At 45.2% G+C, this 15,424-nt stretch overlaps 1 protein-coding gene across 6 annotated transcripts in view; it reads right to left on the bottom strand.

The window, feature by feature from the left end:
- The window catches only part of large1 (LARGE xylosyl- and glucuronyltransferase 1), a 491,278-nt gene that overhangs the window by 181,516 nt on the left and 294,338 nt on the right, over positions 1-15,424 (bottom strand). For all 6 annotated transcript variants that reach the window (XM_043708946.1, XM_043708952.1, XM_043708949.1 and 3 more), the window contains 2 exons: positions 8,027-8,150; positions 4,940-5,111 (listed from right to left, as the gene is read on the bottom strand). In XM_043708946.1, coding sequence (XP_043564881.1) covers positions 4,940-5,111; positions 8,027-8,150 — 296 coding nt within the window. The remainder of the gene's footprint in view (positions 1-4,939; positions 5,112-8,026; positions 8,151-15,424) is intronic.

Raw genomic sequence — 15,424 nt, 5'->3', positions numbered from 1 at the left:
AGTGGAGTACATGAGATCATTCAGCCCATCAAACCTATACTTGCTCTTTTGCTGAGCAATCCAATTAGACTGTATGAGTGAGTCTATCTAAATGCTGGACTTAATAGCTTTCTCTTTTTTTTTTCTTTCCTGAGAATTTGTTCTCGCGAATCTGTACCTATGTATCTAAAATGGTACGGTAGTGGCGATTTGTAAACTTTTCACTGTAATCATTTGAGTACGCGTGACAATAAAACTAATTCAGTTCAGTTCAATTCAATTCAAATACAAGGCTCTATCAAACATTCATCCAATTCCAATTTTTGAAGGCACTGTCGGTTTTGTTTTCCACCACCTTGCTTTCATGTAGCTTATTATAAATTCAAAACACGTGTTTAGATAAAAAATAGCTTTCTCTCCTCATGTCACCACTGGTTCTTTTATCAATCGTTTTAAATCTGTGTCCTCTGATTATCAAGCCCAGAGCCGTCGAAAATGGTTTCTTTTTATTTACTCTGTTTATTCTCCACGATTGTAAACATGTCCATCCAAATGATTCTTTAACTCCTCTGCTCTGGGGAGAATAATTCCAGCATCTCCAATCTCTTCATATTCCTGAGCATTACATGTAGTCAAGTCCCAACAAAGAGCTTCCTTACATGCGGTTGGCATTTGTCGCTCAGTGATTCAAATCACCTGGGGAGCTTCAGTCAACAATCAATTATCACTTTACCTACTGGATTGTGCTTCTTTAGGGGTTACCGACATTACAAATCATTGGGAACCCGTAAGATCGTTCAATTTTTTTGTAAAGTGAAAGGCAGTAAAAGGAGAGATGGTTCATAAAATTTAATTGTAACTGGGTTAGAAGGTACTGGTTTAGTTTAAATGGCTCCATCACTGAGATCGCTGTGTTTAGATTACATTACAGAGTGGAAACAGACCCTTCGGCCCAACAAGTCCACACCAACCCGCCGAAGCGTAACCCACCCAGACCCCTACATCTACCCCTTACCTAACACTACGGGCAATTTAGCATGGCCAATTCACCTGACCTGCACATCTTTGGACTATGGGAGGAAACCGGAGCACCCGGAGGAAACCCACGCAGACATGGGGAGAACGTGCAAACTCCACACAGTCAGTCGCCTGAGGCGGGAATTGAACCCAGGTCTCTGGCGCTGTGAGGCAGCAGTGCTAACCACTGTGCCACCGTGCCACCCAGTGGGAACTTAATGGGGATCAGCATGAAACAACAATGTCCTAATGTCCTAACAACAATGTTCTTCCGACACCCTGCACCCCTCTCCCATGGTTTGCTCCACTACCTGTGACTATCTTTGTTCAGCTTTGTCCCTGAGCTCGAGAATTCTCTTCTTAAAGCATTCCACTTTTCTACCTTCCCTGCAAAAACTTAGGAAACCCGACTGGAAAGGAACATGGTTTATTGTTCAACACCAGAATAGAGCCAAAACTCGTGGGTCTGCTTTAGTACTTTTTTTCATATCTGGAAGTGTTATCTCTCGGCTGATTTTTAAAAATCCTCATCACCAAATCGCTGTGGTGTTTCTTTTTCACCTCTTCACCACCACCAGGAAATCACCCACGTTTCAAACTGAATAAAAGTGAAGGTGTCGAGTGGAATTTCGAGGATTGTGTTTGCAAGTTGAACTATTCCTGAAGCTCTCTTTCGAGAGTCAATTACTTCACTTAATTGTCGTTGAGTGAATAGAGCAAACTGAGGCCATAACAACACACAGACAGGGACTTGGACCGTGGACCGTCAGACTCCAAATCTGATGCTGTTCTCCCAGACTCCCCCAAACTGTCATGAGCAGGTGGGACTTGAACCTGAGTCAGCACGCTTAGAGGTAAGGACACTACCACTGCATCACAAGAGCCCGAGGTCTGCTTTGAAAAGTCAGGCTTAGCCTAATCTGGAGGCAAAACCAAGCTATAGTTCCACTGGGATTACTCCCCTCATCATTTAGAATATTCCAGAAACCCACTTGTTAGCTTCCTCATGCTAATTTTGAATATCTGGACAGTCAGCTCAGCCAGACCGTTTGAGAATGGGTGGTCGGGTGCCGGGTGGGAGTGCCTTCTCCCATGTGTCCTCACAAAGGTCCAAAATTCCCCACTGGCAACTGGGATCCCACTCTCTGTTATAGGGACCTTGGGTATACTTTGTGTCTGAAAGGATTGGTGGAGTTTTTCAATGGTGTTGTAAAGGGTAGTGGTGACCATTCAGCGTACATTGATCCATTTTGAATGGCATTGATAAGGACTGAGTTCAGACGGCTATAAATGGCCCTGTGAAATCTGTTCGTACTCACACCCAGGGTCTGCCCCTCATTGGGTACAATGAAGCTGCTAAGGCTTTCTGGTTTTCCTGGCAAGGTTTGCACCCCTTAGCCAGGTTTTCAATATCTCTGTCTACGTCAGGCCGCCAAACATAGCTCCTGATGAGCACTTTCATTTTAGAAATTTCTGGGTAGCTGTGGTGCAAATTTTGAAGAATTGTTTGCCGGCCTGGATATGGGACAACTACCCGGGCTCCCCCCAGGACAATGCCATCTTCTCCGCTCAACCTTTGTGATATAGGGTCCACCATTTAGGATGATATGACATGGGTTTGCCATCGTAGGGTCCTATTGGGTCCAAGCCTAGATTGGCTTGGCAGATTCTGGTAGAGCGTTTATAATGTTCAAAGTCACGATAACGTCATCCACCGTTGGAGATGAAGGTAGGCTGCTGAGGACATCCACATTGGCTACACGTCTCCCTGGCCTTTGTGCCAAGGTAAATTCTTAAACACCAAAAGCAGTGCCAGCATTGGACCTGAGCTGATGTGACAGGAGGAATTGCCCTGTCTTCCTTCATAGGAGGAGACATTGCAAGTTACAATGTGTTGTCTCAGGGGGATGGAATGGGCTAACATATTTGTTGTCAGTGGTTGTTGTCTGACATTTGCAATGGCTTTCTCTTATGATATTTACCATGACCATTTCTGATGCTTTGTTTTAGCAGGACATGGAAGACGCCAGCAGGTTGGGTTTGAGTTTCCCAGAGGAATTGATGAGATGGAGAAAAGACCTCAACTCTATTGTGTTCCTTGGAGTTAGAACGCTTTTATTTTGACTTCCACCTTCCCTTCGATAGGGTGTAATCTGTCCATGCTAACCCTTTCTCCAAGGTACGGTACTTCATTTATCTGGAACATAACATTTCTCCTTTTTAGCCAGACACCATTTGCAGAAAAATGCTCCAAAACCTCCTCCAAACATTCCACATGTTCCTTTACAGTAGCTCCTGAACTTAAAGCAGCATCCACTCTGGGCACCCCTTGGAGGATATTCTCCATCACCCGTTCAAAGATGGCACAAGCCGATGACACCGCAAAAGGCGAGTAAGTGTAATGCTACAGGCCTTTTTCGAATATTTATTGTGATGTACTTCCTGGATGACACCTCAAGCTGCAGATGAAGTTCCAATTTGGAAAATATGTGACCCCCAGCCAGCTCACCATACACGCCTTCTATGCTTGGTACCGGGTATCTGTCTTAGCAAGAAGCTTCATTGACTGTCGACTTACAGTCCCCCACAGAGATGGACTCAGTTGTTAGGTTTTAAAACAGGGACTACTGGCATGGCCCATTCAGCAAATTGTACTGGGTATATGATGACTCCCAATTCCACAATTCGGTGTCTACTTTGACATGTATGGCATCCCGGACTGGCCGTGCCTTGAAGTATTTAGATCAGGCCTCTGGTTCTACAAAAGTCTTGGCCCTGCTGCCTTTTAAGTTCCATGGCTCTCCTGGAACACTTCAGAATGACTGCATATAGATCGCCAGAACGTATTTTAAAGATCTGTTAACAAGCCAGGTAGCAAGTCCCTTCCCCAGAGGTTGGGACCTGGCCATTGCACCACCAATAAGAGGAATTGGACTGTCTGTTGCCACGGCATAACTAGGGTGACAATGGTGCCAGTGATACGTAAGGGCTCCCCAGTGTGTGTGGCCCTTGGTGTCTCACAGGCTTAAATGCAACATGCCCCATCGGAGTTTCCTGAAGTCTCCTCCCCAACAATAGATACAGTGGTACCTGTATCGACCTCCATGTCTTGCCGATGGTCATTTACCTAGAGTTTTATCTTGAATGAGGCCCCTTTGGGAACAGTGATATAATTTAGCCATATCCAATCCTAGTCCTCTGACTGATTTCTTTGTAAAGCCCTGCCTTGAGGTGGCTTCGCCTTTCGGTCTGGGCGGGATGCATTTTGCATGCTTCAACAGCCTCATCTGGGGTGAGCTGCCGCATTGAAGTGCTTACTCCTCACTGTACTGTGGAGAACACTCCCCTTCCAGTTCTGGAACCTTGCAGCCTCTGACTCCAATTGCCAATCCCCAGCAACAAACAGGAGCTGCGAGTATTATTTGCCGGGGGCCTGGCTCGGTGATATGGGGTTAGCCTAAGTTTGAGGACAGGGTCATCTATGGATCTCTCAAACTCCTAAGCCACTGTCTGCCTGGGAGGGGGCCAGTTCTATGGCTTTCTCAAGGTCCAGATATAGTTGAGTCAGTGGCTTCCTTTGGTTTGCAATATTACGAATTCCAAAAACTAAGCGATCACTAAACATTTCCCAAAGTGTTGAGCCATACTCACAGTGTTCCATCAATTTCTGCAGTCTCAAAAATTCAGAAACTGGTTCCCCAGGAAGTCTATTTGCTGTGGTAAACCTGTAATGCTACAAAATAAGAGAAAGTTGGGGGTTGTGCAATCTACGATCAGGTCTATCACCTCAGTGAACAGATCGTGAAGTGTAGTACCCCCTTCATTCTCACCGTGGTGAAATGCAAGAGCTACCCATCCGTATCTGTAAAACAAATTGGCTTACGACTTTGCAAAGTGGGGGAGCAGTGAAAGGAGACACACGTGCCCACGGTTACACACTAACCTTTGAACTTGTGGAGCACAGCCCAAAGCTCGGCAATGTCTGTCGCAAAGGTGATATCTGTATCAAGGACAATGACCCGTTCCAAGGAAGCAGGCAGAGTCTTGGTGAGAACCAGTTTCATTAGGCCGTATATCCCTGAGTAATGCTTGTTTGGAATCCATGATACCTCTGGCTGGAAGATAAATTCAAACCAGTTTAAATTAGATTTGATTTTGAGCTTGCATCAATGATTGACATCAACAGTTCTATCGGCAATTCTATTGGCACAGTGTTTAGAAGGAGTGCATTCACTGGGTGAAGACATTAATCGACCTGTTCCAACACCTCTGCAGCAGGTAAGACTTGAACCCCAGCCTCCTGCATAGAGGTAGGAATGCACTGCGTGACCCACATATTCATTATTTTTAATCAATCTGTCCAGCAACAATGATACCAGACCCGTAATTTGCATCGTAATGCCTCTGGGATTCCTGGACTGATACAACCTGAAGTGCTGACTCAACCTAAAGCATGATTACTGTGGAAGCTACTTCAATACATTGTGGTGTAAGAGAGGATGGGAGCAGGTTCAGATGGAGTACAACAACTTTACAAGCATTGCTGAGCTGAAGAGCAATTTTTGTAAGGTTTAACCATGTTCCACATACCAAGTCTCCTACTTCTCAAGAGTTCAGAAAGGATTTACAATGATGTTGCCAGGGTTGGAGGATTTGAGCTATGGGGAGAGGTTGAATAGGCTGGGGCTATTTTCCCAGGAGCGTCGGAGGCTGAGGGTGACCTTATAGAGACTTTTAAATTCATGAGGGGCATGGATAGGATAAATAGACAAAGTCTCTTCCCTAGGGTGGGGGAGCCCACTAGATTGGTTTGGGATATCTGGTTGGCATGGACGGGTTGGACCAAAGGGTTTTTTTCCGTGCTGTTCATCTCTGTGACTCTACATTGGTCTATAGCCCTCAATAAATTTGCTGATCTAGTCATCTGGAAACTCATTAATGATATTGCCTTGTCAGGGATGCACGGATCCCAGCAAGGAAGTGGTATTGACTGTAAAATATTAGCCTCTCTGAGATTTGACATGCCTCCACATTATATTCCTTGCCCTGCAAGAGTACTGTGTCCAATTCTGGTCTCCCTGTTACAGGAAGGATATTATTAAGCTGGAAAAAGTTCAGAAAAGACTTACCAGGATGTTGCTGGGAGTGGAGGGTTGGACTTATAAGGAGAGGCTGGGGCTTCTTATCACGAGGGTAGGAGGCTGAGGGGTGACCTTGTAGAAGATTATAAAATCATGAGGGATATAGATAAGGTGAATGGCAGGTGGGGGATCTTTAGACCATAACGGGGCATATTTTTAAATTGAGAGGAGAATAATTTAAAAAAAAAACACGAGGAGCAATTTTATTTTTACACAGAGTGGAATGAACTTCCACAGGAAGTGGTGGATGCGGGTACAGTTAGGACATTTAAAAGATATTTGCATAAGTTCATGAATAGCAAACGTTTGGAGGGATATAGGCCAATCGCAGGTAGGTGGGACTAGTTTAGTTTGGGACTGTGGTTGGCACGGACTGGTTGGACCAAAGGGTCTGTTTCCGTGCTGTATGACCCCATGACTCTAAGTTGACAGAGCATTTTTCAGACTCCAGTAATCGCAGTATCCTTACTGCAACACAAGTACAGTACTGAGTTGCTTAGCCCTCTCTATTCTCACGCCTGGCCTTTCCTGTGACAACAGCTTCCAACGGACAACTGCAGATCCAGATCTGCATACCCACGTTTGGTATCAGAGCATTCCAAAAATGGCTATTCATAATCAAACTGCAGAATGACATTTGCACACAGGAGCAACAGTAGGCCATTCAGCCCCTTGAGCCAGCTCCACCATTCAGTGAGATCACAGCTGATCTCTTACCTCACTCCACCTTGGTTCCAACATCCTGAAATAACTGTGCTTGCGAAAAATTCAATTCAATCAGTTGATCCCTTGCTGAAGCTGGGGAAGGGAGTTCCATATTTCCATTGAACTTTGTGTTTAGAACTATGTTGTGATATTCTTCAATGGTCTTTGATCATTTTTAAAGATTCTCCTTCGACCTGGCCTCTCCCATTACTGCAATCATTTCTTTATTGAGCCTATTAATTATTTCAATCATTTGGATGATCACTGCTTCATCCATTCCCAAGAGAATACAAGTTAAGCTCCCTGAGTCAGCTCTCTCTGAGATAATCACTGAAGGTCCACTGGGCTCAAGGCTCTTATGTCACGGTGCTACCTCTGAGCCAGGATTCCCACGTTCAAGTCCAGATGCTCCAGGGGTATGTCAGAATAGGTTGATACAAAAATGACTACAAGCTAAATCCATCCAGAAGATATTGACAGTATAACTCCATTGCATACCCTCTAAGGCAGACATACCTTTCCTAAACCATCGAATAAAATCCCTGCAGTATGGAAACAAGTCATTCTGACCTTGAGTCTACACTGACCCGCTGAAGAGTATCCCACCCAGGTGCATGCCTCTATCCTATCTCTGTAACCCTGCATTTCTCACAGCTATTTCACCTAGCCTGTGCCTCCCTGGACACTATGCTGCAATTTAGCATGGCCAATCCACCTAACTTCACATCATTGGACTGAGGGAGGAAAACAGAGCAACCAGAGGAAACCCATGCAGACATGGGGAGAATGTGCAAACTCCACACAGACAGTCGCCAGAGGGTGGAATCGAATCCGGGTCCCTGGAGCTGTGAGGCAGCAGCGTTAACCACTGAGACACTGTGCTGTGCTCAAGTGTGGTGCCCAGAACCGATCACAGCTCCACCTTCTGGGATCTAAGTAGAGCTCTATAGCGCAAACGGTCACTCCTTGATATTTTATTGTGGTCCAACCAATGACCAGGGCTGTCTAGGGCAATAGGAACACAACTGTTGGGACTAAGGATGTTTCTGAGTTGGCACTGGGTCAGTTCTCTCTCCCAGTTCAATCCTTCCTAATGAGGTTGGTGTGATAACCCACCATTGTGAGAGGAGAGAGGTTGGAATTAAGGGAAAGCTGGAAGTAGAAAGTAATAAATAAATTCTGACCTTCAATTCATCAGCATCATAGAAGTTGACCGTCACTGCAGGAACCATCCACGTCTCAAAGAGATAGCCCAGGATTTGCTTGGCAATGGCATCAGTGATAAAATGGAAGTGCAAAGGGTTTCGCCTGTGAAAATACAAGACGGAAGCATAAATATAATGTGCCCATCTTCATTTCTCAGCCACTAAAACAGGGTCAGCTGGAACTTCTGAAAGGATACTCTCATCAGTTTTTAGTTGGTCGTACTGATAGAAACAAAAAAAAAAGAAAGGTTTGCATTTATGTAGTGCCTGACACCACCTGGAGACATCAAGCATACTGAGCTTAGGTGCCGTTATCTTTGAAATGCAGCTGTCAATTTGTGCACAGAAAGCTCCCAGAAAGTATCAAGGTTGGCAATCTGTTTTCAATGATTTTGAACGAGAGATGACCGGCAGCCAGATCATTGGAAAGACTTCCCCACCCCCCCCCACTCTTCAAAACAAACCCAAGGCATTCAGTAAAACCACCAGAAAGGACAGATTGGGCCTTGTTTAATATTTCATCTGAAAGTTGGCGCCACCATCAGAATTGCACTCCCTGTTGCAGTACCAGTGTGGAATTTACACTGAAGCCACTGGAATGGGATTTGACATGGATTAAGAGTTGGGAGCTGCAACAGGTGGTACACAAGAGATTTCTGACTGTTCGTGCATTTTTGACCCGTGTTATTAGGATCAGCAGGAATAATTTGTGAGGGCTTTCCACACCGCCATCAGCAGCTCTCTCCTAGCACCAAGAATGACTAGTGATGTCTAAGACTACTCGGACAATTGACAAGCCAGGAGTCAGGTTGTCTATAGTCCTGGGGCCTCCTTGTTCAATACCTGAACACATTGATGGAGGAAAGGGGAAGTGAAGGATGTTTATGGTTTCCCGCAAGCTGTGGTCAGTGGCTCTCTCACCCTAGTGATGTCATGTCATCTAGTTCTGAAGAAGGAGGGACAAAAGCTGGTGGGCGAGGCAGGTTGGAGGGGTGGGACCAACAGACTTGGGTGGAGGGGGAAGGGGAATGCTGTTAGGGCCTACCAATTGGGATCAACCACCCCCTCCCCCAACCCACCATGGCTGAATGCCTGAGCAAACTATCAAGTGGGAGAGCCACCTGCCCTGCTGCTACCCAGTAAACAGCACTTAGTTTTGGGATGGGTAGACAGAAAGTCATCCGGAGGAATGACCACCACACACACCCACCCACACCACACAAATACACCCGTGCACACACCTCTAAAATCCCACAAACACACACACATTTCAACACAGACACTTTCTCTCTCACCCACACGCGTGTGCACCTTTGCACACAATGACCTGCTAGAGGTTACTCAAGTCGGGGAAGAAATTGAAAGTTGTTCCTAAACTCAGCTATCGTTGAGCAGGAGTGGTTAGCACCTGAGATTTGTAGTCATAGCTGATGCCCACATTTGTATCATTTAAGGCAGGGGTTGCCGACTGGCAGCTTGCTGTCTGCCAATGAGGCAGCTTGTGGCCCAGACCTGGCATTCAAGTCATGTGAGGAATTCCCAGCCACAAGTCGGGCTGACAACAAGGGGAGGCCATTACTCCTGGTATCAGTGGCCCTGAGGTGAGCTGGGTTTGGGCAGGGCAAACGGCCTGGGAGGTGGCTGACATGCCATGTCATCCAGTGGGCAGGAAGGCCAGCAACAGTGACGGTCAGGCAAGAGGCTGTAGGACACGCAAGGGCAGCAAACCGAGTGGAGGACTGCGAGCAGCTGGAGCCCTGCGTGTGTGTTCGTTACTTCAAATCTTCCTCACCCTGGTTGATGTTGGTGACACTTCTGAACAAACTAGAGGGTTCTGTCACCTCAATTGCTCCACTTTGGAAATTGGGTGGGTGGGGGTTGGTGGTGGGGATCAGCATTCAAAATGACATCAAGCCAACTGGTCAGAAATCTCTGGGCCCCCCGAGGGGAACTGAAGAGTACAGTGACATCCACAAAGGAGTAATGAGTATGGCTTCCCTATTTGGTTCAACCTATCTTTGTGAGTCTGTCTTCTCTGACATGAAACCAAATTTGAACCCGTTTGACCCACAGGCACCTAAATGACTCCTTCAGAGTTGCCCCAGGATTAAAGACCACATTCCACAGCATTCATGGCAGCCTGCAGTGTCAATGGAATCAAGGGAAAGATCAATTTTCCTTCATTTTAAATATAGTTTTCTAATTCAACTGTTACAACATTGTGTACCCTCATCAACTCATATATTTCTCTCATCAAAGTTTTCATAGCTCCGGATACTTCACACCAATGAGAAGAACCTCAGATTAAGACAGAGGTGAGCACGGCTGAGCCCTATACTTGGTTCTTAGCCTCATTTCAGAGGAAGGATTGGATTTGATTTATTATTGTCACATGTACTGAGATACAGCAAAAAGTACTATTTTGTGTGCTAACTAGACAGATCATACTTTACATAAGTACATCAGGGTAATAAAACAGAACGCAGGATATAGTGTTGCAGAGAAAGATCAATTCTAACACATGAGAGGTCCATTCACAAGTCTGACGACAGCAGGAAAGAAGATGTTTTTGAAGCTGTTGGTACGTGTTTTCCAATGTTTGTGTCTTCTGCCCAATGAAAGAGGTGGAAGAGAGTGTAATCAGGGTGGGAAGGCTCTTTGATTATGTTGGCAGCTTTCCCAAGCCATAGGAAGTGTAGATGGAGTCAGTGGATGGAAGGCTGGTGTTCATGATGGACAGGACTGCTTTCACAACTCTCAGTAATTTCTTGCCGTCTTGGATAGAGCAGTTGCCATACCCAAGCTGTGATGAATCTGGATAGGATGCCTTCCATAGTGGATCTTGGTCAGAGTCACTGCGGACATGCTGAATATCCTTAGCCTTCTGAGGAAGAAAAGGCATTTGCTGTGCTTTCTTGACTGTAGTGTCAATGTGGATGGACCAGGACAGATAGTTGGTGATATTTAATCCCAGGAACTTGAAGCTCTTGACCATCTCCACCTCAGCACCAGTGATATGCGAGGGGCATGTCCTCTGCCCCACTTCCTGAAGTCGATGACTTCTTCATTTTGCAGGCATTGAGATAGCTAAGAGATTTCACTAATAAGAAACTGCTTGCTCCTCTCTCATTCTGCTGGTAAGCCCTGGATTGAGGATGAAGGGAGGCAATCACTCAAGTAGTACAAACCTAGCAGACAAGTGGCAGATGAAATTCAGTGCTGAGAAGTGTGAAATAGAAAGAACACAGAGCGACAATATAAATGACAGCACAACTGTGAAGGGAATGCAGAAACAGGGGACCCGGAGGTATATGGGCATAAGTCACTGAATGTGACAGGACAGCTTGATGGTGTGGTTAATAAAGTATACAGTATTCTCTGCTTTCCCTCTGATCCAGGAGGTCTAGGTTCAAGTCCCAGCTGCTCCAGTGTAATAACATCTCTGAACAGGTTTTAATAGGAAATGCGTTCTAGGCTTTATTAAAAATAATAGAGAGCACAAAAGCAAGGAGTTACACTTGTATAAACTACTGCTTTGGCCTCAACTGGAGTTTTCCAACTAGTTCTGGGCACTTTGAGTTGTATTGCAAAGCTGACCACTACCAACTTGTGGTTGGGGTAAGTTGCTGTCATCACCCTCTTCCTTGACTGTGCCTATGGTCTACTTGGTTTAGGATCAGTGGTGCTGGAAGAGCACAGCAATTCAGGCAGCATCTGAGGACAGGCAAAATCGACGTTTCGGGCAAAAGCCCTTCATCAGGCTTTTGCCCGAAACGTCGATTTTGCCTGTCCTCGGATGCTGCCTGAATTGCTGTGCTCTTCCAGCACCACTGATCCAGAATCTGGTTTCCAGCATCTGCAGTCATTGTTTTTACCTTCTACTTGGTTTACACTAGTTGGGCAAAAAAAACACGAGTGAGTTTTAACAAGAGGGATTTGACAATCCCTTGTAATAAAGTACATCTTGTTTAAGACATGATATCAATCAGGTAGAAGTTACGTCAGTCAAGTTAGATTGTGTTGCTAAGACTATTGATACAGGTTTTCAATTGACTAGGTCCAAAGATGTTCTGTCACTCCACACCTAAGTCCTTATAACACCATCAGATTGGAGGGTGTTTTATACAGACTCTAACATTCAGCCTTTCAGGACCATTCCCTTAAACACACCAGTTTCTTAAGATGTGGAGTCTTTCAAGATGGTGTAGGAAAGGCTTACAAAAATGGTTTTGGGCAGGCCATGGCCGAGTGGTCTTCTCACTGAATCTAGAGACTAAGATAATGTTCTTGGGATTGGGTTTGAATCTCAACATGGCAGATGGTGGCATGGCAGATGGTGGCAATTGAATTCAATAAAAATCAGCCATTAAGAGTCTAATGATGATCCTGAAACCATTGCTGACGATCAGGAAAAACCCATCCAGTTCTTCACTGTCCTTTAGGGAAGGAAACTGCCAATCCTTACCTGGTCTGGTCTATGTGTGACTCCAGACCCATAACAAGGTGGCTAACTCTTAACTACCCTCCGGGCAATTCGGGATGGGGAATAAATGCTGGCCTAGCCAGTGACACCCTCATTCCGTGAATGAATAGAAAGAAAACTTGAGTTAAGCCGATAGATTGAAGAAGGCACTGGTTGAGAAGAGGTTTGTCTAAATATTGAGAGAGTAATTTGGGAGAAAATGATCCCATTAATAGAAGGACGGAAAACCAAAGGATGCAGATTTAAAGTGATTGGGTGAAGAAGCAATGGCTGGAGGTGGAAAAATTGTGCCACGCAGCGAGTGATTGGCTTCAGGAATGTGCTGCCTGAGAGGGTGGTGGAGGCAGGTTCGATCGAGACACTCAAGAATGAATTGGATTGTTATTTGAAAAGGAAGAAAAGGCAGGGGAAAGACAGCATGTGTATTCCTCACTGAGTGGAGGAGCGTCGACCTCTTGCTGGCAGAATGAACACCTGCACTTTGACAATCCTGACATTCCAGGGCAAGGTTCACAATTGGCTTCAGGAAGTTTGGAATGGGTATGAAGTAAATCAGTCACGTTTCCATCTTACATCACCTCTGCTCTCTCTTCAACAATGCCCTGAGAAGTTTTACTGAGAGGGTAGGCGAGGCCTCAACTTAATGGTTCAGCCAAAGTTTCGACAGTGTGGCACTCCTTCAGTGCTGAACTGAAGTCTCAGCTGGGATAATCGCCTCGGGGTAAAGTCTGAACTCACTAACTTCTTCTGACTCAAAGGAAAGAGCCTTGGCTAAGTCTGAGCCATCGCACCATCACCATACTCTGCATCCGCTCACACATGACTTCCAGCCTGGCTCATGATTGGCCGTAGATATCTGGACTAATGTTGATCACCATTACTTGGGAGGCCCTGGGACAACAGCAAACTGGCTGCAATTGCCCGACAATAAACAAACAGGGACTGAGGTTGAAAGTGGAATGTGAGAATCTCAGTCAATGAATCAACAAACTCAACAAGCAATGAAGCAACTGCTGGTGAGGGATCTGACACACCATGTGTTTTGGCTTGACAACATAAATGATGGTGCCATTTGTGACCTTTGACCTCAGCTGCATTGTGCTTCAAGTCTCAAAGCTTTAATGACAAAGTGACAAGGCAGGAAAGAAAAAGGAACACAGCCTACATTCTGGATTGCATGTCCTGTCTCAGGTGCCCAAAGGGTTGAGAATTGGCCTGTTCAGTCACTTGATACTCCACGATAAAATCACGTGACCAGGAGGAGATGCTATCCTCAAATCGAAGGAGATTTGCTGTCGCTGATGGCCCAACAGTATTTCATGTAAGTAAAGGCATTGTTGAGTTTTGAAAGCAGGATACCTTATTAAGTATTCTCCAAGCAAAGTGATCTTAAGCTTGACAAGCCCAGCAATACCTCTGTGTGAAATCCTATCAGATGGCATCTGTAAGCTCTCTGAATGCAAACAGCACTTACACAGCTCCACTGTCTGGATGTTATAGCCTGATGTGATTTATGCATTAAACATTGTGGCTTTACAATGGAATTTTGCTGGACTTGAGTTATGTGCAGGCTGCAATGTAAATTTTTTCTCTTCATGATAACAAGGCCACAGAGGCCATGAATTTTTCAGCAGAGAAACTGCAAGGCCTGCAAAGAAAATAGAATGCACTGAGATGCTTATCAGTGACTTTGCAAAGAAGCTATTTGAGTATTTTCAGTACATGCGTTAGCCTGCATGTTTTATAAGCTTGCACAGTGCTTGTACTTATTTTAGCAAACTGTGACTTGAGACAGAGCACAGGCCTCCACTGTTCCGTCAACAAAAAAGTGCTTTCTAATCATTTATAAAATAACTATCCTCCAGGTATATCGCTTTTGTTGAGTTGTCTCAGTAGACTGGCAGGCAGGCAGTTTGAGGCCAGATAGGCATTGTATGAACAAATGGTTCACGTCCCAGTAAAAAATTGTTCTTTTTCCCCCCCTTCAGTGAATGTAGTGATTGTAACAAGGTCAGCCAGGTGGACCTCAGGGTATGAGTTCCCTGGTTGGGGCTGTTAACCTGGTACAGTCTGACTGACAGATATAAACAGGAGTGTCTAGTCACTCAGAGCTGGCTCTGAGGCAGCGGGACCAGTGTCAAGGACTCTCCATGCCTAAATAAAGGCTGACTTGGTGACGGGATACAGGCCTCAGTGGAGTTATTTCAGCGACCTTTGGCTTTTCTGGGGACAGAGGTATATTTTATCTGGCACAGTGACAGGATGGATGGTTTCAGATGAAATCTACATTGGTGTGAAAATAGGAGACAATATCTTGTTTAACGCTGATACCACAAACTATCGTTCAGGCCATCCATCTACTGGTTAATTCAAGAATAACAAATGGGCCATCAGCCAGTTATAGAATCAATGATTCGAATAGTGCAGAAAGAGGTCATTCAGTCCATTTGGCTGGTACCGACTATTTAAAAGAGTTCTGTAATTAGTCCCATTCCTCTGCTTTTGCCCCAGAGGACCACAGCTCCATTTTCAGGATCTATTGAGCATGCTTTGGGAACTTCTATTGAAGCTGCTTCCTTTGCCCTTTCAGGCATCGCACTCTGTCTTTGAACGTTAGTCATACACCATTAATTACCAAGAGCCAATTAAAAAATCATTCTTTGAATCCCCTGCACAATATTGGCCAGTGAGCGTATTCGCCGAGTTGGTTAACCCTGGGGTTCCGGGGATGTGGAGCTATTTGTTGGCTCCGTTAAAGCTTTCTCTCCGGCAGTTAAAACAAATAAGCCTTTTATGGTTCTCGTCTTTTCCCTCATCGATTCTCTCGCCACAGCGCTGCTGCTTTTAGTTTATGTAATTATTTAATAGTTTGCTTGCTTAGGTTTTACCTCACA

This window comes from Chiloscyllium plagiosum, chromosome 19 (genome assembly GCF_004010195.1).
Source record: "Chiloscyllium plagiosum isolate BGI_BamShark_2017 chromosome 19, ASM401019v2, whole genome shotgun sequence".
NCBI classification, from domain to species: Eukaryota; Metazoa; Chordata; class Chondrichthyes; order Orectolobiformes; family Hemiscylliidae; genus Chiloscyllium; species Chiloscyllium plagiosum.
Note: the sequence above shows the minus strand (reverse complement) of the source record. Positions and strands in the feature narration are given on the sequence as shown.